The sequence below is a fragment of the Trichomonas vaginalis genome, chromosome VI (genome assembly GCF_026262505.1).
Source record: "Trichomonas vaginalis G3 chromosome VI, whole genome shotgun sequence".
Classification (NCBI taxonomy): Eukaryota; Parabasalia; order Trichomonadida; family Trichomonadidae; genus Trichomonas; species Trichomonas vaginalis.
Window position 1 is genome coordinate 13338504 of NC_067208.1, and position 24149 is coordinate 13362652.

General features: G+C 31.3%; 6 protein-coding genes, 2 non-coding genes and 1 pseudogene across 9 annotated transcripts, besides 4 other annotated features; 6 read left to right on the forward strand and 3 right to left on the reverse strand.

Moving 5' to 3' along the window:
- Positions 1 to 5: 5 nt before the first annotated feature.
- TVAGG3_0858490 lies at positions 6 to 1522 on the reverse strand (annotated as a pseudogene). The gene has a single exon. A coding segment is annotated over exon 1 (1517 nt).
- Positions 1523 to 2281: 759 nt separating this feature from the next.
- Positions 2282 to 2671: a mobile genetic element.
- A 970-nt stretch (positions 2672 to 3641) lies between these two features.
- TVAGG3_0858510 (retrograde vesicle-mediated transport, Golgi to ER) lies at positions 3642 to 4588 on the forward strand (the record flags this gene model as incomplete). The annotated part of the gene is made up of 1 exon (XM_001319844.2): positions 3676 to 4275. The coding sequence occupies one exon, from the start codon at positions 3676 to 3678 to the stop codon at positions 4273 to 4275; it is 600 nt and encodes a 199-aa protein (XP_001319879.1).
- Positions 4589 to 5079: 491 nt separating this feature from the next.
- Positions 5080 to 5690: a mobile genetic element.
- A 140-nt stretch (positions 5691 to 5830) lies between these two features.
- On the forward strand, positions 5831 to 7289 carry TVAGG3_0858530 (aspartate aminotransferase yhdr-related family; the record flags this gene model as incomplete). Its single annotated transcript, XM_001319843.2, has 1 exon — positions 5950 to 7152. The coding sequence occupies one exon, from the start codon at positions 5950 to 5952 to the stop codon at positions 7150 to 7152; it is 1203 nt and encodes a 400-aa protein (XP_001319878.1).
- Positions 7290 to 7650: 361 nt separating this feature from the next.
- TVAGG3_0858540 (dolichyl-diphosphooligosaccharide--protein glycosyltransferase subunit family) lies at positions 7651 to 9736 on the forward strand (the record flags this gene model as incomplete). Its single annotated transcript, XM_001319842.2, has 1 exon — positions 7651 to 9699. The coding sequence occupies one exon, from the start codon at positions 7651 to 7653 to the stop codon at positions 9697 to 9699; it is 2049 nt and encodes a 682-aa protein (XP_001319877.1).
- Positions 9737 to 10571: 835 nt separating this feature from the next.
- On the forward strand, positions 10572 to 11493 carry TVAGG3_0858550 (uncharacterized protein; the record flags this gene model as incomplete). Its single annotated transcript, XM_001319841.1, has 1 exon — positions 10586 to 11440. One exon carries the CDS (start codon positions 10586 to 10588, stop codon positions 11438 to 11440), a length of 855 nt encoding a protein of 284 aa, XP_001319876.1.
- Positions 11494 to 11665: 172 nt separating this feature from the next.
- Positions 11666 to 13720, forward strand: TVAGG3_0858560 (uncharacterized protein; the record flags this gene model as incomplete). Its single annotated transcript, XM_001319840.1, has 1 exon — positions 11666 to 13669. One exon carries the CDS (start codon positions 11666 to 11668, stop codon positions 13667 to 13669), a length of 2004 nt encoding a protein of 667 aa, XP_001319875.1.
- Positions 13721 to 13961: 241 nt separating this feature from the next.
- On the forward strand, positions 13962 to 14033 carry TVAGG3_0858570. The gene has a single exon. It is a non-coding gene; the product is annotated as a tRNA-Pro (tRNA).
- Positions 14034 to 16428: 2395 nt separating this feature from the next.
- Positions 16429 to 16500, reverse strand: TVAGG3_0858580. Its single transcript has one exon. It is a non-coding gene; the product is annotated as a tRNA-Pro (tRNA).
- A 2866-nt stretch (positions 16501 to 19366) lies between these two features.
- TVAGG3_0858590 (multidrug resistance protein YPNP-related family) lies at positions 19367 to 20428 on the reverse strand (the record flags this gene model as incomplete). The annotated part of the gene is made up of 1 exon (XM_001319836.1): positions 19367 to 20428. One exon carries the CDS (start codon positions 20426 to 20428, stop codon positions 19367 to 19369), a length of 1062 nt encoding a protein of 353 aa, XP_001319871.1.
- Positions 20429 to 20555: 127 nt separating this feature from the next.
- Positions 20556 to 20762: a mobile genetic element.
- Positions 20763 to 23988: 3226 nt separating this feature from the next.
- Positions 23989 to 24149: part of a mobile genetic element that runs on past the window's edge.

A 24149-nucleotide genomic window follows, 5' to 3' on the forward strand; every position in this document is an offset into this window, starting at 1 on the left:
ATCATTGATGCATTCGATGATAAAGAAAGATTATGAAGCATGTCAATTTTATAAACAAATGTTTCTTCAATAATTTTATCAATTGGGTCAATCATAATTTCAACGTCTTTATTGCAATAATGAATAAAATATTCTAATCTATTCTCAAAATTTTTAGCATCATTGAGATATATTTGATAATCTGAATCGGATATAGTTTCTTGAGTTAATGCTGAATAAAATGAATCTTGAGTGAATGGTTCCTTTTATATAATTCTTTCGTAATTCCCCTGTGATGAATTGATAAGGGAAAAAGGATTTAACACGTGATTTATTGTTTCCGAAATCTTGAGTGAATTGGTCTAATGTTCCACCCGCTATATAATTTCTGATGTCAATAAATCTTAATTCATATGGACAGTTTGTTTTCTTTACATGATTTGCTTAAATTGAGAAGATGAACCCAGCATTGATTTTATTTTCCATTTTGCAGTGTTTAAATCACGAAGAATTAAATTTAAATCAAACTTTCCCGAATTAAAACCTATGATATTCACTTTATTAAATTCTTCATCTAAAAGCTCTTTCATTGCTTCCTTTTGTTTCTCATTTAATGTATGAGACAAAGTCCCCGCCGTTTTTTGCGGCTTCATTAATTCTTCATATTGTTCAATATTTGATTTAGCAACTAATGAACAGGTTGAAAATAAAAATCAATCCAATCAGAAATAAAAGAATCACTTGATGTTAAGCAAAAATTCCTCGTAAATGTTTTATCACGGTCTACGACCTCGCCGCTTTGCGGCTTTATTTTGACAGTTGATGATACCATAAATGGTTTTAAGTAAGCGTTCAAAGTTGCACATTCAGAAAGTTGAAGTTCTTCTTTAGTCTCTAATGTTTCGAAGTCAAAAGTAATATAATATCTTGTTGGTTTATAATATTCCTGCAAATTATGTGCTAATAGCCATTGATATATCTTCTGTTTCGTGATATGTGGTGCATATGGTTGTTGTGTGTTTTGCAATTGAACGTCTTGAATTAATCTTCCATTATTTTCTTTACATTTCTCACAATGTTTTAAAAATCTTCTTTGGTTTTTCCTTTCTGGATCATCACGGATAGAATATAACTTCTTCTTTGCAAAAGGGGCAAACTTTATATCCTGTGAGTGCTTCAACGTCTGTATTCTGTCAGCGTGAAGTTTTCCACATGGACTCTGTGTTAATAAAATATTTACTGTTTCAAATTCTGGATCTATCATTATTGATTCCACTAATGGAAAGTCTACCTTGTTAATGTCTACGTCTTCTGGTTGAGGGTCACAATAATAAAAATCAATATTAACGTTTAACATTCTTGCTAACCTCTCACTTTCTGATGAAATGTCAAACCCTTCATATGCATCTATTGCTTCATTTAAATAGCTTCTACGAGTTTTAGGATTAACACCATCAGGAATGTTATAGAAGCGTTTAAATAACCTTCTACCTTCTGCTCTAATTTGATTATCATTCATTTTAGCTGTTCCGTTTTTGTTCATTTATGTAAGAATAAAAAATTAAAAAATAAATAAAAATAAAGTTTATTTTTTTTAAAGTCCGAGACTCAGAGAGTCCAGGGCTAAAGTCCATAAAATGAATTAAGAACACATAAATTTTTATCATCTGCGACGTGACGAATACATTTTAATTTACTCAAGAATGCGTACCCTGATACATTAAATCTAATTCCTGTCTTATTTAATTTCACAACTTTGAAAAGGAATGTATGAATAGCTATAAAATGATGAGATGATGTTTTATGGGTTGCTTCCATTTTTTCTGAAATAAATGAATAAATATAATGTTATAAGTTTTCATATCTTTTATGTTCTTAATAACGAATGGTATAGACCTTTCAACTTCGTCTTCCTTCGGTGCTGTTCTTTCATATGAAACATTATTGGTATCTTCAATAATGAAACCACAATCGCATAAAATTTTATATGTACCAATTGTTTCTTTTGATATTTTATCTAACAAATCAAAAACTTTATCAACACCTGTACATTTATTTAAATAATAATTTGTGTAAATATCATGGTCTTCTTTCTTAATCGTATTTGTTGCATATGTTACATTTTTCAGTGCTTTTTTGAATTTTTCAGAATCAAGAGGAGGTGAAAGTAATATACAGGGGTATTCTTCATTATCAATAAATTGTAACTTATGTTTACGAATAAATTTAGTACCTTCTTCTGAAAGTGTTTCGTCTATTTCACCATCTAATAAATTTTGTGTTGATTCTGAGACATAATTTTTATATCTTTCTTCATGAGATTTCTGAACTGCTGATTCTGAAGCTGGGATATTCATTAAACCCTCTACTTCATTTTCATTATATTTTTCAACTTCTCTTAATTCCTTAATTTTTTCATCTATTTCATCTCTTATTTTTTCCAGTCTTTCAATTTCATCATATTCATCATCTTTAATCCGTTCTTCATAATATTCAGGGAAAACATCAGGTTCTTTAGGTTTTTCTTCTTCAGATGTGGGATATAAGAAATTTATAACATCATCTTTATTCATTTTTCCATCATAATCTAAATCATTTAAAAACTCCGCGAATTTTTGACAATTTCTTAAATAATATTTACTAACCTCATAACCCGTCTCCTCTAATATATCCTTTATTTCCTCATTTGTGAATCCTAATTTTTTAACGTCGTTAGTTTTGACACTCATTTTCTTACGAATTAAAAAAATAAATTATTCAAAAATGTAAGACATGAATTTTTAAAGTTTATTTTTAAAAAATTTTTTTATTTCATTATGGTAGTGAATCTTTCATTCATGAAAATAATTATTTCTAATTTCTTTTATTCTCTCGTACATACTAGATTTGAAGAATTCAGAACATTTCCCATAATCTCCTAAATGTTTTCTTATCCCTAACGTGTGCCAGTTATTATATGAAACTGAATAAACTTTATCTTTATCTTTACACCTTTCATCACTTCCAATATATTTATATCTCAGTTTTGATTTAGCATTTTCATATTCATTAACGTTTAATAATTCACAGTCTTCCTTTTTAAATATATGTTTAAGATATTCAGGATTTAATACTCTACGTTTATATGCTCCTAACTTAGTTCTAAATGTTTTTCTACAAAATTTAGGAATTCCATCCTCTTTAATGTCATCAATGATTTCCATTTCATTATTTTCAATTTCTTCTTCTCGTTTATGAGGTCTTTGATTATGACTCCATTGATTCCATGAAATTAAATATTCTTTATCATTATATTTATACCTCATTAGCTTATTTTGGCTTTCATATTCATTTAATAATTCACAATCTTCATTTTTAAATTGAAGTTTAACCCATTCAGGATTTAAACAATGTTTAATTAATCGCGGAATATCTGACATCATCTATATATAGCTTCTTTTATAAAAGATAAAAAAATAAATTATTTTAAAAATAACTTTAATTTTTTAATGGTTTATAAATAAATATATTTTAATGCATCGTCTATATATAGATGTAACAAAAAAAGCCACTAAACCCGTCATACCTACTACTAAGTCGGAATCCCTTCTCAAAAGTTCGTTTTTATCGAGTGCGAAATTATTTATAGTTATAAAGTAATGATTGCAAAATAAAATTTTTATCACACATCGGTGAATTATGAAATTTATTTTGAGGATGAACAGCGAAGGACTTGACTTTGTTCCTCATCACAAGATCGTTTTGCTTGGCAACTCAGGTTGTGGTAAGACATCAATCATTTACAGATACGTTTCAGATGCTTTTACTTTAGAAACGAAATCAACTGTCGGCGGAAATCACCAAAAAAAGAGGGTTCAGCTTGATTCAGGCCCGGTTGATCTTTTCATATGGGATACCGCAGGTCAGGAACGATTTCAAGCTTTAATGCCTCTTTATGCCAGATCATCTGATCTTGCAATTATCACCGCTTCAATTACTGATAAGCATTCATTCGATGCATTAGATCAATGGATCGAATTAGTTCAAAATGCATGCACGCCATGCCCACCTTTAGTATTAGCAGTAAATAAAATGGATGATTACGAACGCGCTACAATGACATCAGACGAAATTAACGATTTATTTAAAGATAAGTTCAGGGCTATTTTCTTCGTTTCTGCTTTATCAGGTGAAAATATCGATCAACTTTTCAATTTTGTTGCTTTAGAAGCTAATGTATTTTCAAAACAAAATGCACCGGCGCAACCAGAAGTTAATGTCGAAGAAAAACCAAAATCAGAACGCCATTGCTGCTAGATTTATATTTTATATAAAATCGCCAACTAATACGACAGTTTGTTTTCCAATAAATAATGATAACTACTATCATTCTTCAAGTTTTTCCGGAAATTAATGTTAAATTTCTATTTTTCATAATTATTTTTTTTATGTGGAATTTATTCATAAAACATCATATATAAAACATGAGGTAATAGCTTTTAGAAAGTTCTTCATAAATAATGCCATATTTTGCCAGAAATCTATTTAGAATATCATGGTATCATAGGTATTTCCCTTCATTTTACATCAATTTAGGCTTAGGGGCTAAATTAAATGATTATTTCCAGCTAATAATTCAAGAGTTACATAACTTGAAATGGTGTAATTATTTGAATCCTGTGAAGTTTTGTATTATTCATGGAACTTATCATTTATGATGCACATTACGTTATAATTGACTTATTGGTAAGATAATACTTTGTGGCACTGCAGAAAGAACGAACAATCAGATATGAAATTATGGAACTTCCATTAAATTTGACTTATCGTTATACCTAAAATCAGGTATATGTATTTAAGTTTATTTTAGGAATTTCAGAAGCAAATTCGATCATTAAATGAGAACTTGGATAATTTATAAACAATCAACCTTTTGTTTTATGGCTTAATATTATGAAAGCATGCTATATGTAAGGAAGTTATTAGCTCAGCTTAGCAATAAAATTTTTCTGATTTTTCAGAAAATGAATCGGCTTGAAATTTCTATAAAACAATCAATTTGACAATTGATTCCAATCATCATTAAGATGAAAATTATGTACTAATTTCCCACAAAAATTTGGCAAACCCAAATTTTAGCTAAAAGTGACAGGGGAAAAAAACGTTTAGTATTAAAAAAAAAAGACCGATGAGAGCTTCGTTCGAAATATAGAGGGAACTGAGAATGCGCAACCATTCTCAGGGAATATTGGATGCTATTCCCGTTCCCTCTGTATGGAAAATTGAGGTTTTCAAAGGGAGTTAAAATAATATCAAATTTATACTAATTTACTTCAAAATACAAAAGTATTTGACAGCTAAAATTAGTTACTTTAGCAAGCCTATCAATACCCTTTTACGATTATTGCTACTTTTTCGAAATAAAATAAATTTATTATCAAAAACCTTTTTTTTTCTTAGTAAAAATAAACGAAATTTTTTACCTTATGAACTTTTGATGGAAATATGCAAATTTAAAATAATAAAGAAAGCCGCGAGCGAATCGAGCGGCTTAGGTCTAAGATTTTGATTCAAATCTTTGCTTATATTCCTTAAATTCTTTATGAAACTCGCAACAGTTCCATAAAAAATTTTAAATTCTAAACTGTCGAAATTACCGATCGGTAATCACACCCTTCACGGGTGTGTCACTTTTACAGGCGTGTCACTTTTAGCTAAAATTACCCCTACTCCAAAAATTTTATGAATCTTCGATTAAAATTATTTCTAAATCAAAGAATTGGTATAAGCATTCAAAAACAGATAGTTTAAATGATAAATGAGGTGGAGAAATGGGTATTCACAATTTTGAGAAGAACCCGACGGTTAATGAAATCATCTTTTTGAATCTCATTTATTTACAAATAGACATTTAGCAGTATACATCTTGGGAAAAAAGTTTTGTGAATCTTCTCAAAAAGAATTGAACTGCTTTGTTCACTTTTATTAAGGATGCTCTCCCCTTATATGCTCAAATGCTCCAGCGGTGGCTCAGCCATCCGCAAGATGGATAACCTTGCTCAGCAACTCGCCAAGGAACATGGCGCCGACAAAATCCACAACTTTACAATTGGAAATCCACGTGTCCCACCGCCAAAGGCCTACGTCGATGCTCTTAAGGAAGTTGCTGCTGAAGAGATCCCACTTTGCCACGGATATTCCTCCACACAAGGTGATGAGAAGCCCCGTGAAGTTCTTGCCAACTTATTCTCAGAAATTCAAGGCATTGAGATCAACCCAGACTGCATTATTCTCTCCTCTGGCTGCGCTGGTGCCATCAACGTTGCCCTCAGAACAATTCTCAACGTTGGAGATGAAGTCATTCTTACAGCTCCATACTTCCTTGAATATCCATTCTACATAGAGAACTGGCATGCTGAAGTCAAGGTCCTCGACACAACATTCGAAGACAACTGGCAGATCGACCCAACAAAGCTCGAAGAAGTCATCACACCATTGACACGCGCTATCATCATCAACTCCCCACACAACCCAACAGGCACACTCCTTTCCCAGGAAACCGTCAACAAGATGTGCGAAGTTCTCGACCGCAAGTCAAAGGAATACGGCCGCCCAATCTACGTCATCTCCGATGATGTTTACTGCCGTGTCCTCGCTCCAGGAGCCAAGCACCACCAGATCTTCAACGTCTACCCATACTCCATCGTTGCTTATTCCCTTTCAAAGGATCTTTCCATCCCAGGTGAGCGTATTGGCTGCATCATTGTCAACCCTCTCCTCCAGAACTACAGGCTTCTCGTCCATTCCCTCGCTCACGCTAACGAAATCATGGGCTTCGTTCATGCAAACAGATTACACATGAGAATCATCCCAAAGGTCGTTCCAAACACATCAGATATCAACTTATACAACGAATCCCGCGATATGATCTGCAAGGCCTTGGATGAAGTCGGAATCAAATACGTCAAGCCACAGGGTGCATTCTACATCTTCCCGAAGATCCCAGATGGCATCGACGAGTGGGACTTCTGCGAATGCCTTGCAAAGAACTTCATCATCGTCGTTCCAGGCTCTGCATTCGCTAAGAAGGGCTTCTTCCGCCTTTCATTCTGCAAGCCACCAAAGGATATCGAAATCGCCATCCCAATCATCAAGAAGGCTGTCACAGAGGCCTTAAAGCTCAAGAAGGAGTAATTTCATTCTTCCTAGCTCTTTTGGCAGTTATTAAACTAGTCATATAGCATTTCGTAACGTCCATTTTTACTCCTTTGCGCTCTTGTCATCAAATATTACTAAATATTTTGGCGAATATAATTTTTCTTTTATTTTTCAATCATAATGAACCTACAAATACATTTTAATTCAATTTGTTAAGCAATCTGATCATAAATCATTATAAACTATTTACAATATTTTATATAAATAAAAAATATAAAGATATATATGAATTTTATTAGGTTCTAGCACATACATTAGAGCTGTGGAGTAATGTTTACCAAGCAATATGGTCTATTTCTCTATATTATTTCAATCATATAAAATTATTAATGTTTAAAGAGAACAATATCGTTATCATTAAATCCTCTATAGGTGAGTGAAATCAAATATCCTAAAGAAATCTATAGTTATCACATCATTAGTCAAAGGAAAAGTGATTTCATATTGAAAAAAAAAAGTAAACTTTATAAAAAAATGGCGTTCAGCTCAACTAGGAAAACTATACAGTTACTGATAGTCATTCTTTCATGTATTCTTTCAGTATTAGTTCGTCTATTTTCCAATGTTATCAATGAGCCAATTATTCACGAATTCGACCCTCATTTCAACTGGAGATGCTCACAATTTATCGATCAACATGGTTTTTATGAATTTTTAGGCTGGTACGATAACATTTCATGGTATCCACAGGGCCGTCCAGTTGGTGAAACATCATATCCAGGTCTTATGTACACATCCGTTTTATTCAAGAGAGTACTTGATTTCTTCCACATCAAAATCTCACTTCTTCAAGTCTGTGTCCACATGGGTCCAGTTTTCGCTACATTAACCTGCTTACTTTCTTTCCTTTTCGGCCAACTCATCTACGATTCATCTCTTGGCTGTGTCTTTTGCATCCTCTCATCATTCGTTACAGGTATCATCTCACGTTCCGTTGCAGGATCCTACGATTATGAGTGCATTGCTCTTTTCATCATGCTTTTAGCCCTTTTCTCATTTGCCTATGCTCTTAAGAACGCCTCCATTTTACTCTCAATATTATCCGCCTTCTCTTTCGCCTACATGGCCCTCACATGGGGTGGTTACGTTTTTGTCGCCAATGCCATTCCTCTTTTCACTGTCGGTCTTATTGCAATCGGTCGCTATTCATGGCGCTTGCACGTTACATACAGCATCTGGGCAGTTGTCAGCTTAATTTTAATTGTTCAGATCCCATTCATTCATGAGAAGCTTATTTCCAAACCAGAGCACTTTGCCATGATTGCCACACTCTTTGGCATCCAAGGCTGGGGCTTCTTTACATATATTAACACCTCATTTTCAAAGAAAACATTTACAACGATTTCAACCTTCGTTATCTGTTCCGTACCATTATTATTCTTCGTCATTACAATTCTCCTTTCTACAGGCCTTGTCGGCGACTTTTCCGGCCGTCTATTACTTATGTTCGATCCAAGTTACGCTGCAAAGAACATTCCTATTATTGCCTCAGTTGCCGAGCACCAGACATCATCATGGTCCGCTTATTTCATGGAATGCGCCTTCTTTATGGGCATATTCCCAGTTGGCTGCTTCTTCCTCATCAAAGACCAGATTAAGATCAAGAATTCCATTCTCACCGAAGCCTCCATGCTTCTCTTAATCTACGGCCTCTCAACTCTCTATTTCGGAGGCATCATGATTCGTTTGGTCCTTGTTTTCTCTCCAGCCTGCGTTTACATTGCCGGCATTGCCATCCACAAGATCTCCAAGGCCGCATTCCGTGCCAAACACGGTCCGAAATGGGCAGCCATTTCATCCTTATTCTTTATCTGCGTTTTCTCTTTGTATCACTCTGTCTGGTTTGCCTGCTACTCGTATTCCGGCGACCACATCCACTTCTGGGTGAATACTCCTCGCGGACAGGAATCATCAGATGATTACAGAGAAGGATACAGATGGTTGTGGGAGAATACACACAGAGATGACAAAGTAATGAGTTGGTGGGATTATGGCTATCAGATCACTTCAATGGGTGGTCGCGGCTGTATGGCTGATGGTAACACTAACAACTTCACTCACATCGGTATCATTGGCATGACAATGGGATCTCCTGAAGAAGTATCATGGAGATTGGCGAGAATGATGAACATGAAGTACTTGTTGGTCATTTTCGGAGGTGCTTCTGGATACGATGGTGATGATATCAACAAGTTCATGTGGATGCCAAAGATCGCTAACCAGACATTCCACAACATCTCTGGTTCAATGTTCCAGAAGAAGGAAGGATACCCAATTGTTGGCCAGATACAGACAGATAATATGACTCACTCAATGATGTTTAAGATGTGCTACTACAACTTCAAGGATTATCAGATTCACCCAACTGTTCAGAAGGGATATGATATCGCAAGAAGAACTCAGATATCAAGAGGACTTGATACACTCAAGTTCAATTTGTTCGAGGAAGCATTCTCTACAAAGAACTGGATCGTCAGAATTTATAAGGTACTCGATGATCCACAATGGAATAGGGTCTATTAATAAAACAAATAAAAAAACTCTGCATATTTTCTAATTATATATAATGTGTTTTTAATTATATCGAATTATAGGGCCCATTATACATCCTTGTTGATCAATGGATTTGGTGTATTTGATAAATCTTTTCAGTGCTGATATCATTTCGGATTTGTTCATTTGATCATCTATAGCAATGTCAGTATTTTGAACCATTATAGATCACAATCTAGAGAAAATGCATTCATTTGAACTAATATTGATCAATATATCAATGAAAACAGTTTATATGAGAAAACTGATGAAATGCTTTTTTCTCATGAGGTTTCATTGTTAATATCATTCCGAATTAGTTTATTTGATAATCTAGAGTGATGCCAGTATTTAGAACCATTATATATCAATTGTTCAGTTGCGAAGGGGCGGTGAATTGCTTGTTCTTATGTTGAACTCATTACATCAAATCATTTCATTATTGATTAGTATTTGTTTATATTTCTCAGAGACATTTTAATAGAGAACTAACATATGTTTCATCTTTGAACTTCATATATTTAATCAGTTTTAGAAAATGCAATATCAAATTAAGACAAGCATTAAGATTTAATCAAATCACCATTATAACAGATAAATATGAAAATGGTTTAGAATGTGTATAAATTAATGTGTGGATATCTTTGAAATAATATGTATTTCATCTATTTGTGAGCTATCATTGGTAAAATATCTCTAAAGTTGTTTTTGCTCAAATCTGACAAATAAAAATTTTGACATCGTAAATTAATTTTGATGAAAAATTTTGAATAAAAAATCAAGAATTATATTGATTTTAGAGTCTGTATTAATATCTCTTGATTATTTATACTTGAATGGTCGCTGCATTTCAGTTTTACACACGTTTACAAAATCGATGAAAGGTCAATCAATAGCTTATAACATGCCTTCAATATTCGTAACATCTCCGAAATACTCGAAAAAACGTCCAACAATCCAAAACAAACCACTATTTTACGATCCTAAATCACGGTCAGGAAATATTTGGAAGGAAGTTCTTGATAGAAAAGTGAGGGAAGCCAACATTTCACTTTCCTTTTCCGATAGCGATGATTCTGACTCGGACTTTTCTATGGATTATTCACTTTCTTCAGAGTCAGATTTTGATTTTTCACCAAAACGCAATCTAAAGAATCCAAATCCTCCATTTTCTTCTTTATTCTATGCTCCAGGCTCTGATTCTTCAACATTTTCTACCGAAATGAGTGATGACACTTATGATGAAGTTTCTGATGATTCAGATTCGTTTTCTGAACCTCCAAAGCCAAAATTCAACACTACTCCAACAACTTTATTCTTTTTCAATCAACCTGACTTCACAACAGACTCTTTTTCCGGTGAATCTAATTTTTCTATGTCAACATCAATAACTACTGAAACAGAAACATCAGAACAGCATGCAACAGATGATGACAAATCTGGTTCTGATCCACAAGTCACAGAAATTATTGTTCCTTCTTCGATAAAAACAAGATCAGTTCGTTTTACAAAAAAAGAGGAAAATGACGATTCAGAATTGATACAAATACCGAATATTGAGGATGACTCTCATTTTGAGACGCCAAAAGAAATAGAAATTCCCAAAACTCAGAGTACTATTAACATGAGCTCTGAAACAGAGTCTGATGACTCAATGATAGAGAAGATATGCTCAAGAATTAAGAGCCCTGAATGGTCGGCCAAATTAGAAAAAGCTATCCGCAAAAAATAAGAAATTTATCTCTTTTTTTTACTTTTATGTTTCTTTATTCATTATAAATACCTTATTCTTTCTTTTAACTATATAATCTTTTTCGAAAACTGTCTATAACTTAAGTTAAAAGAAATAATTCTTTTCATTTAAAGAATTAGCTTTTGTTTCAATACAAAATCAATATCCTTACATTCTCATTGATTATATACTACTGTGTTCTCTATTTAGAGGTCATTTTTTTGGATGGATAAATTCTTACTTTCATTTCCTTTTTCCAAGATTGATTTGAATTCACCATCGTTGCCAATTATAGATGTTTTAATCATTGATGTTCAGTTTTTGCAACAAAATCAACAAAATTCCGATAATAAACAACTTTATAATTTAATTCAAGAAATTATTGAACAAATTCAACCACAACACGAAATATATTTACTAACAAAAAGACCTTTACCTGTTAATGATGATTCTCAAGAAAATTCACAGAATTTCATTGACTTTCTTCGAAATGATGTAAAATCAATACGAAATTCTCATTGTAGAATACAATTTATAGAATTTGACGATAATATTGAGCTCAAATCCTCATTAAAATTTTTATATAATTCGAATTTCCAATATAATTACAATACTATCATTGTTTCAAACGCCGAAATAGTCTTACCTCTGGTATTATCTGATAAATGGAGCAGGATTCTTCTATTAAATACAATAGAAGTCACAAATTACTTTAATTTTATCAATTACAAATTTTCTTGCTATAACATTGATATAATTATAAGATTTATCATCAAATATTTGAAAATTCCAACTGATAAGGCAATTAGAGATTTAATTGGAATATTTGCTTTATCAAAGCTTAATATTGATATATTTACTGTCTTAAACGTATACAATCAATCATATAAACAACGCCAGCTTGTATCTGAAGCATTTTCTTTCAATAAAAATCAATTAATAAATATTGTTGAAAAATTCGGAAATATTAAAGGAAAATCAGAAGATTTATCAGCAACAAAGTGCAAAACTATTGTATCAGCGCTAGAATCTTATCTTAAATGTTATTTATTGGGAAGAAATGAAAAAGATGCGTTCAATTCTTTTGAAGGAGTTAATATTGCCATTTTAACAAACTACATTAGAAGAGATTATAGTCCTGATAACAATTTACAATCAAATGAATCAATTTTCACACCAAAATTAGAATTATTACAAGAATCTAGTTATATCTCTTCACAACAAGGTTCTCATTACTTTCCAAGTACTGATGATGGTGTTCAATATGTTGTTATTCCAAAAGACAAAGTTTTTGTCATTGAAATTTTAGAAAATTCAATTTCTCAGCAAAAAAGTGAACTTTATATTGGACATCCTGTATTTGTGAATTGGCCCTCATTATATCCAGCACTAGTAAGTGATGTACAAACTGATTCTTCATTTAATCATCCTTATTTTAAGCAGAAAGAACAAGATAAAGTAGTAAGTGTTAGACCACTTGTATCAATCAATTCTTCTAATACAGAATTCGCATTTTCTGATATAGAAATCAAATTTCCTTTGTCAAATTGTTTTAATTTGAAACAATTTCCTGAAGCATTAGAAAGAACAGAGAAAAATCAAGCAATATTAGAAGAAAGGCCATATTTTATTACTAAAGATGGAAGATTTGGATATATAAAGAAAGAAAATGAAAAATTATTATATTTCATATCGAAAGAGAAGGTTCCTGAGTTTCAATCAATGCCAAATGAAACAGAAAACGTTTTCAAATGCTCACAAGTACAAAATTTCCAAAAAATTCAAAGTATCTATGGAAAATCTTTTGACAAAGATAAAATAACAGTTAAACAAATCATGAGATCACTTCCAGATAAGATAGAGTTTGATAATACAGAATTCTGCGTTAAATTTAACGAAAAAATAATTTGGAAGTTAGATACAAAATATATTAACTCTATTCAAGAAGAAATAGCAAGTGGATCGTATGATATCCTTCTAAAGTTTGATCAAGAAGAGTTTAAAGATGATTTTCCATTAGAATCTAAAATTATTCACAAAATTCCGAAACCAGGGGATAGCATTGTATTATCATTATATGATGGTGATTATAGATTTGGAAAAGTTATCCAAACCATTCCTTGGATTGATAAAGCAATAATTCTTCCAATTTTTAGTTTAAGCAGCGAAGAACAAGTAGCAAGAATACCCGTTCTTGTTCCATATGGCAGTATTTTTTATCTTTTCTAATTGATAATTTATTGTTTTTGTTTCTTTTTTGTAAATTTTTTCCAATAGTTTGATATAGATATCATATCTTTTAACTGTGCTTGTATATTTTTTGAATGATTTATTTTATGTTAATATATAAGTCATGATTAGTTATGTCAAAGGATATATTTTTTGGAATTTTTTTTTATTTATTATATATTTTTACAAATTAAGTTTTTTTATATATATTTTTGTTATTTCTATTATTATAATTTTTAAATGATTGATTTTGTTTTTCATATATAATGGCAATTTTTTGAAATCAATGTGCGGGTGAGTAGTCTAGTGGTATGATTCCTGTTTTGGGTACAGGAGGTCCCGGGTTCAATTCCCGGCTCGCCCCATTTTTTCTTTTTTCTTTTTCTTTTTTTCCTTTTCTTTCTCTTTCGAAAAATTTTTCTTTTGCTCACTCTCTCTATATCATTCTTTCATCTATTTATCGTCATTTATGACTATTGAAAGGATTTAGATCAACATGCATTTAAAAAAATTGTCTATATTTCTTTTGTCTGAGTTTCTTCTTGATCTAACATCTTACACAATAGGATTTTCAAATAAACATGCATCCAAACAATACATGCGAATAAGATCGTTTTAAGATCATCATGCACAACTTTTCAATCTAAACAATATATTCATGATTTCATTTTTCGTTCAGATCAGATACATTACATTCTTCATGCGGTTCTGTTTTATCAAAAATACTGCGGTGTAATGTCAATCAACACTCCGATCAAGTTCATTCAATTTTAAATTCAAACGCGTGATCGGAATAATTGATTCAAAAATTTTATTTTCAGAATGACATCAAAGCGTGAGCATCCACCTGCCAAGTCTTCGAAATGGGTGACCTCTTAGTCCGTACGATATCAGCAGTAGTCATTATTGGAACAGAGGTTCTTCTCATGTGCATTGGAAAATATCCTTTATTTGCCGAGCTCTTAATCATTGAATTCTTAGGATTTAGAGAGTTATTACACCTTAGTATTGAGCCAGAAAAAGAGAAGCCAATTGGCTTTAGAATCAAAGTTTTCCCATATATCCTTCTCTTTGCAATGACATACCTTATTTCAGGAAAGACAATTCTTCACTATTTCATAGCTGATACTTTAATTGCCAGATTTCACTATATTGCAGTGTTCTTGATTGTAATGTTAGCATTATTCTTATTCGTCACAGGACTGACACCAGAAAACGACCAATATGCATACAAGAGATTCACATATGCATTCTGTGGTGCTTTTATTATTGGAATTCCATGCAATCTCTATACAAAGTTTGCAGACACATCTCTATTTTGGTTCTCCATTCCAATCTTCTGCGTAGTTGCAAATGATACAGCAGCATATTTCTGCGGCCGTTTATTTGGCCGTCATCAACTTATCAAATTATCTCCAAATAAGACAGTCGAAGGTTTTGTTGGTGCACTTATCCTTACACCTCTAGTATTCATTGGAGCAACATATATCGCAGCGCAATTTCCATACATTTACTGCAGACATTCAAAGCCATTTGATTTCAATGTTCAATGTGTTACACCAAAAGAGTTTGTTCCAACAACTTACGAGATATTTGATAAGAAGTTCACAATATTACCAGCTTATATTCATGCAACTGTTATTGCTCTATTTGCAAGCTTAGTTTCTCCATTTGGAGGATTCTTTGCTTCTGGATTCAAGCGATCACTCGGTATCAAGGACTTCTCTCACTTAATTCCAGGCCATGGAGGAATATTAGATAGAGTTGATTGCCAACTTGTGAATTGCATCTTTGCTTATTTGTATTATATTACTTTTGTACAATAAAACTATCTTTATCTTCTTTTTTTACATCTTCTCTCTTTTTTTATCCAAATTAATCTTAATTTCAAAATTTATTAATGAATTACGTAAGAAGTTGAGATAATACATATAATATAGCCGCATATATTACGTTTCTCCTTTACAAGTTCATAATAATTCAGTGATGAATGAGTATTCAATCAAAAATTTCTCTGACATTGAGGTTCCAGACGAATTCAAGTTGATTATCGAATTTGAAAGGATGATCTGGGATGATGACAACTGGAATGAACAAGAAATTAACAAATTTATTGATGAAAATTTAAACAAAAATGGAATAACAATAGAATATATAGAAAAAGTTTTCACCAAAGCTGCAGAAAAGAGACCTTTGCGTAAAACTGCTCTAGCTGACACATTATCAAAGATTGAAATTTCTCACAATAGAATTTATAGTCTTCATTCTCCAGAATTTGCCTGCTTTCTCAGAAATCGTGGGGTTTCAATTGATTGCGATTATTATAAAATTGAAGAATCAAAATTGATCGAAATTTATCCAAAAGATTCACTTGCATGGTTAATTGCATGGGGATCATTTGAAGATTTCAAAACTAAATGCTTGGCAATTAATTCAGATTTCACACAAAGATATTATGAATATCATGAATATATTGTTTAGATTGAAAAGTTGTGCATGATGATCTTAAAACGATCTTATTCGCATGTATTGTTTGGATGCATGTTTATTTGAAAATCCTATTGTGTAAGATGTTAGATCAAGAAGAAACTCAGACAAAAGAAATATAGACAATTTTTTTAAATGCATGTTGATCTAAATCCTTTCAATAGTCATAAATGACGATAAATAGATGAAAGAATGATATAGAGAGAGTGAGCAAAAGAAAAATTTTTCGAAAGAGAAAGAAAAGGAAAAAAGAAAAAGAAAAAAGAAAAAATGGGGCGAGCCGGGAATTGAACCCGGGACCTCCTGTACCCAAAACAGGAATCATACCACTAGACTACTCACCCGCACATTGATTTCAAAAAATTGCCATTATATATGAAAAACAAAATCAATCATTTAAAAATTATAATAATAGAAATAACAAAAATATATATAAAAAAACTTAATTTGTAAAAATATATAATAAATAAAAAAAAATTCCAAAAAATATATCCTTTGACATAACTAATCATGACTTATATATTAACATAAAATAAATCATTCAAAAAATATACAAGCACAGTTAAAAGATATGATATCTATATCAAACTATTGGAAAAATTTACAAAAAAGAAACAAAAACAATAAATTATCAATTAGAAAAGATAAAAAATACTGCCATATGGAACAGATGATAGCTTTAGATAATGAAATAATATACAATATATGACTCAATCACAACTGAGAATGCCAGATATAACTAAACAGAGCTTTACATTAATGAGCATATTAATATCTTATTGAGTCTTTGAAAATGGTAGTATGTCTGTTCTTTGAGGTTGATAAAAAGACTATTTAAAATTTCAATGGAGTGTAAATGAAATATACTATCTCAAAACTCTAAATTATAATGCTATATACCAGTAGATTGTTTATGTCTCTCTCATCAATGATTTATCAATCGATATTCCTCTTCTATGATCGCATAAAATCTTTCTAAAATGTATTATAAAAGTGACAAAATTAATTAAAATCCGTTGGTATGAATAACGAAGGATTGCCGCCACCGCGGCCTTTTATTACAATAGAAAATTTCAATATGATGAACCAGGAATGCAATATTAATGAACCTGCATCTTTAGAAGCAATGCGTCGCCTTGGAATCTCATTAAATGAGCTTAACGCTCGAAATCCCCAGACATTTGCAAAAGCAGGCTGTGACGATACAGTTACACAGTTCTTTTACAAGAAGTTTGAAGAAAACCGAAAAAGTTTAATTGATCAAATCAAGCAAAAGCGTCAAGAAGTACTAAATGAAAAATCTGATAACCGAGTTGTAAGTGCTGATGTACGAAGAGATAAAATTTTTATCGAAAAAGATAAAATGCTTATTCAACAGCAAGAACAAAAAATAACATTCTCAAGCACATGTTTATGAAAACGTCTACGTGAAATACATTCTCAAACTCTTGTTGAGCAAATGATGCAAAAAACTTTATTCAAGAACCGCTGAAATTGCTCGGCCAACAAGCAGAAAAAATACGAACTGCTCAGATCAATAAGGGAATGAATTTCGAGTTCAAATCACGTGAAAAGGTATTTACACCACCAGAATATCGTCCTTCAGAGCCAGATCCTGCCGAGCTTCGAAGAAATCAAATTCGTCAAGAAATTGCAAAACAGAGACACGATCAATGGGTAAGAAAAAGAACGTCAAATACAATCAGCAAGGCAGCGATCGCAGCAACTTCTTGATGAAAGATTAATACGATGAAACAAAGTATTGAGAAGAGCGAGAAACAGATTCCAAAACTGGCAAAAGCAAGCTCAGACAGCAAGGCTTTCAAGAGTTCCTCCACAAATCCGATCCTACGTAGAAATAATGAAACATTAAAATCCAGAGAAGAAGATCGTAGAAATGCTCTTCTTGAAACAATAAATCGCAAAGAAAATCAATTTAGAAGAACAGAGCTAAGATTGCTGAAGGAGTTCAGACGAAATACCGAGAAATTGCTAAAAACGAACAAGAAAAACTAAACAGAGTCAAAATTTCAAGGGACGCAATCGAAGCAGAGAACCAACAGAAGAGGGAAAAGTTCTTGCAGGAATCAGAGCAAAAGGATATGCGTGCAGAACAAGCAAGATCAAAAGACATGCTCGCAGTTGCTAAACAGATTGTTGATAGAGATGAGAAAATTACTCAAGCAAGACGTAGAAAACTTGCTCAAGACTATGAATTCCAGAGGTCTAAGATGCTGTCTGAAGAAGACCAGAAAGCAAGACTTGAGACGCAAAGAGAGATGGCTAGAGTTAATCAAATGAGAACTGGAGCTCAGATAAGAGTCCAACAGAGAATGGAAAGACTTAAGATAGAATTGGCAAGACTTAGAACTCTTGATGATAAAAAGACTTTGCGGAATATAAGAACCATATTAGAAGTCGAAGAAAACGAAATGCAGGAAATGATTTCTGCAGTTCATCAAACATAATTTATTATTTTTGTATGTATTTGTTTGATAAAATGAAATTATTTAATATTATTTTCTTTCAAATTAAACAATTATTTCATTCTCTCTTTAAAAAATTGGTATACTATATGTTTTAAGCATATACATTCTTGGATTGTTTTGTTTAGGCATATAAATTTTAAAATATTAGATGTTTTTCCCCTATTTTCATGCGAACACAGTTTACAAATGCAACACTTAACAGACAAATATGAATTTAATCTTTTGTGAATAAAAACATAAATGATTTTTTAAAAATCAAATATATCAAATATTTTTTTGCAATTTAAGCTAAATAATTGATAGTATGGATTTATATAGCTAGTATAACTGAATGTACTATATCTTTTCTTTCAGTTCCTGAGAATAAATTAAAAATCAGTTTGATTTATTATAAATATCATACAAACAATTGTTTAGACATCTAAACAAACAATACTATTACAAACAAAATAATATTGAAGCTAACTATATATAAACAACCGGTTCATATTATATTCATTATTAAATTAATGAAATATGAAGATTAAGCAGTCTGATGAGGAACTTCTGGATCAGGGATTGACTGGATAGAGTTGTATGTGTCAGAATCCGAGTGAGCTTCGTGGCCCTGAATTGCATCTCCGTCCTTTGTCTTGTAAATAGATAAGAACGGACCAAGAACGAAAGGAATGGCAAGAAGAACTTGGGCGATGTTCTGCCATATGTAAGAAGTGAAGAGAAGTTAGAGATTGTTTCTCTTCGAGAAATATATAATTGTGGAAATAAGAGGAAGTGGAGTAATCGATGTGATTACAGAGGAGATTGTTGCACGGAGTGGATAATCTGTAGATTCAAGATATGTCAAAAAAGTTGAGGAAATTGGCCATGTGCAAAGTGTTAAGTAGCCAATTGGGAAGAGCTGTTGTGCCCAGTAGAGGTATCTTTCATCAGTAGACCAGAACGAGGCAATCTTCTTTGGAATTGCTGAAACAATTGCAGAATAAATCATTGATGGAACAACAGAAATCCAAAGAGTATGGCCAGCAAGTTTGTGGATACGGCGATATTGGCGTTTGCCGTAAGCATATGATGCTGATGGGAGGAATGAAGCATCAAAAGCATAAGTAATTGAAATGCCGAGTTCGTAAAGTCTGTTAAATGTATCAAGTAAGGCTAAAACTGGTGTAACTTCATTGATTGCAGCGGCTGTTAAGGTAATGTATTTCTGCATAACAAAACCTGGAATAGCGCTTGAGAGATAGAGCATGAAAGCACCACCGCCAACTTTGAGAGCATCGTATGAATGTGGAGATGGCTTGTTGAAGAACAACTGGAAATGGAATTTCAATGAGAACTTTCCTGAAAAGATGTAGATGAAAATGATTGTTGCTACAATTGTTTGGGCGATAACTGTGGCAAGAGATGCACCCCAAACACCCATCTTGAAGTAAACAAGGAAAAGTGGATCAAAAACAAACATAATCATGCAAAGGGATAAGATCTGGAACATTCCAGCAAGCCATGATCTGCCTTCACCTTGGAGAATGCCTGTACCAAGTAAGAAAATGATTTGGATAAAAGAGAAACCAAGAAGTGGAATTTCATATTTGAAAGCTTCACGGGCAACGTCATCGGAACCAGAGATCCATTTTGTAACCATTGGAACGAATGGAAGAAGAGTTCCTGCAATAATGAGACCGAAAATGAAAGCAAATCTAAATAAGTCAACAACTACTTGAGATGCTTCATTCTTGAGATCTTTTCCGAAAAGAAATGCAACTCTGCTGCTGATGGAGATGAGCATGAATTCACCGCATGAAAAAATGAGCTCATCAAAGAGATAGATTGATGATGTTACATTGAGACCGAAATTTCCATGTGTCTTGGAAATCCAAAGTGAGTCTACAATACCATAAATTGATTGTGGAGAGGTTATCGATTTTGTAATTTAATCGTCGTCGTTATCGATTTTGTAATTTAATTGTTATCGTCTTTTTCTAAACGTGCATTTTTACATTAAAAGCAATGCAACTCCAAAATTAATTGGTATTTAGACTTTAATTAGGTGCAGACAAACGAAATGCAGTCCAAATATTTTGGTGATATATGAATTACATAAATTTAGGGAAATTGAAATTATATCTTTTTAAATTTTTAGGAAAACAGATTTATAGAATTGTTTAAGTCATCAAAATAATGCAGACTTAGGTCAAATTTTCCAAATTTAATCATTTGCAAGACTTTCAAGCGACTTCAAAATGTCGAAATATAAGTCCAAAAATAAAATTACGATTACAGTCTATCCTCAATTATTATCACGCTAATTATTGAGTGACCCATGCGTTCGTATGTATGTAATACCTTTTAAAAAGGAGATGAGAGAGATAAACTACATTTACAATTTAAATCTGATGTATTTACTTGTTACATTTACAAATGTAAATGTTTCTCGTAATGTTTACATTTTGTAAGTATAACGAATAAAAATGACGCACTTTTTTTACAAAGTCAAATTATGCGATACAACTTTACTTGTTACATTTACAAATGTAAATGTTTCTCGTAATGTTTACATTTTGTAAGTATAACGAATAAAAATGACGCACTTTTTTTACAAAGTCAAATTATGCGATACAACTTTACTTGTTACATTTACAAATGTAAATGTTTCTCGTAATGTTTACATTTTGTAAGTATAACGAATAAAAATGACGCACTTTTTTTACAAAGTCAAATTATGCGATACAACTTTACTTGTTACATTTACAAATGTAAATGTTTCTCGTAATGTTTACATTTTGTAAGTATAACGAATAAAAATGACGCACTTTTTTTACAAAGTCAAATTATTGTTCGATTTTTGCAGCTTGTAAACGATTAATTGTATAAAGCAATTGATATTAGCACGACATAACTGAATAATTCTAATATTGAAATCAAAAGCCCTTAAAATATCATGATATTTTAATTTCATAACAAATCTAGGAGACTATTTGATGAAAACATATCCGATGTGGGTTTTGTTGTATTATATAACTTGTTATTGACTTCTTAGCTTTCCAAATTTTTTTCGATAATGAGAAAACGAATGAAAAATCAACATTTGGTCCATTTAAAATTTGATTTTTTTCATTTTTTTTACTTTTTGAATTTCAATTTATATTTTCCTCAAGAAATACTTTAGATTTTAAGAAACTAAATCATATAATCTACTAAGAAAATATATTAAATCCTATAATACTCAAAGTTTTGTGATAAATCCGATCTTTTTTATTTTACTTTTATTATGTTTTTGCAAACTTAAGGTCCTCACTAGGTAAAACATAATACTCTTTGAAGTTAAGTATTTTCACAAAGAGAGGACCAACAATATCAAAAATTGAATAAAGATTTGTATTATTTTATTTATTTTTAAGAACATGTTTAAGAACCCTCATTATCTCCACGAATATTGCATATTTTTCTATTCTAAGACCACCAAAATTACGTTTTAATATAGAAAATAACATATTTATGTGATGCTAAAGTCGAAGTCCTTAAAAATTAGTGTTAAACATCCATTTATTACAAAATTGAAGAAATATGTGTAAAATATAACACATAATTTAGTTATTTGACTCAATTATTAGTTATGCAATATCAGTTGTGTTTATATCTGCGTTATATCACGAGATGCATTGAATTGTCATAATTAGATCACCGTAAATCTTATCAATTTTTGATACACTTCCGGTGAAAAATTTAGCCTTGACAATAGGATGAAATATATTGTAAAAAAATAAATTTTAGATTTTGAAGTTTATCATTTCGAATAATGAAATATAAACAATACAAATTTTCTGTCGTTTCGAGATTCATAAATGATCGGAATCTTCCAGCTCCGACTGAAATAGAACTTTCGGAAGCTAATTTTCAAGACGAATCTTCTTTATTAAGATTTATTTTGGATATCCCTAAGGATTTAAGCTTTTCCATTGACTCATATTCAATGAATCTTTTGATACATTTCATTATCGAGCAATCTACACAAAATGAAACAATATTAAAATTCACAATTCAAAATATCACTTCTTCGAATATCTTTCAAATAGATTTGATACTACTGGAAAATTTATTCGAATATTTATCGCATTATATTAACAAGATTTTTTTTCATTTTTTTCATTAAAATTAATTCATTTTAAAGCTTTAGATAACATACAATACCTTTATTTATCAACATTTTCCGATCAATATGATGAGATATTACGTTTCATAAGCAGCAGTGACAATTCTCTCTATATCATCGATACATTTATTGCTTTGATTAAAAACAATATTCTTGACGTTGAATTCTTCCAAAACGCAGTTTTACTCAAGAAAGAAATTTTTTCTAGTATTATTGAGTACGAAAATCAATATTCAACTTATGCAATTGCAAATTTCTTTACAAAATTATTAAAATATTACCCAGGATATGCAACTGCTCTTCCATGTTCGGATATACTAATATCAAATTATTTCAACTTTTTTAATGACGTGAATTCAATTATAAATAACGAAGATTTTGTTTATCTTCTCAAATTTATAGTTTTATTTTATAAAGCAGTCGATATAACATCTGAGATGGCTTTAGAATTCATAAAAACACTTGAAATTCTGCGAAGTCTTTCTCCTCACTATTCATTTACAGAGTATGTAGTTCAGGGGTATTATTGTGTACTTCCTCTTATACCCATGCAAATTTAATCTACCGATTTTTTAAATTCACATGAATTTTTAATTAATTATGCAATTGAGAATTCAAATCTTCACAAATATTTGAAATTATATTCCAGATGTTTCCGCAGATTTGATAGCGATGAAATATTCAAAAATGTTTTTCATATCTTAAACCTTGTAGAAGTTACAACAGAATATTTATCAGAAAATCAGGATCTTTCTGAGAAACAGATCTTTATTTGCAACGATATCCTAACGAGGGTTAATTTAATTTAATTTTTATTTTTTATTTCAAGTTTGAGTAAACTTTCAAGATAATCTATATAAGCCTTTTGATGTTCTTCATCTAGATTCTTGTTTAATATGTGATGAATTTGATTTTTTTTTGAAAATTCAAGATAAAATTCTTTTTTATCTTGATCAACAACATGAACAATTCGAGTACAGCGTAACATTTCATCAATATTTTCTGTTTTCTTCGTTTCTAGATATTTTTCAAATATTTCTTGCGGAATCTCATTTTGATATACCCATTTATTTTTTTCCGGATGCTGATCTTTGTACTTAACGAAATATTGCTTGACTATTCGCTCAGAAACAACATATTCGATCTCTTTTCTCTTTCTCATTGAATATTTGTGACACTTTTGAATTCAATCAAATCAAAAATATTTGAAATTGCTAGAATTTTTTTCTTTCTCATGAATATTTGAAATGACTCAAAAGGAAAACTCGTTCGATTCAATTCAATTTTGAATCAGAATTTTTTAAGGACCAATAAATCAAATTATGTTAAGAAAATCTTTTTTTAACTCAGAGTATCA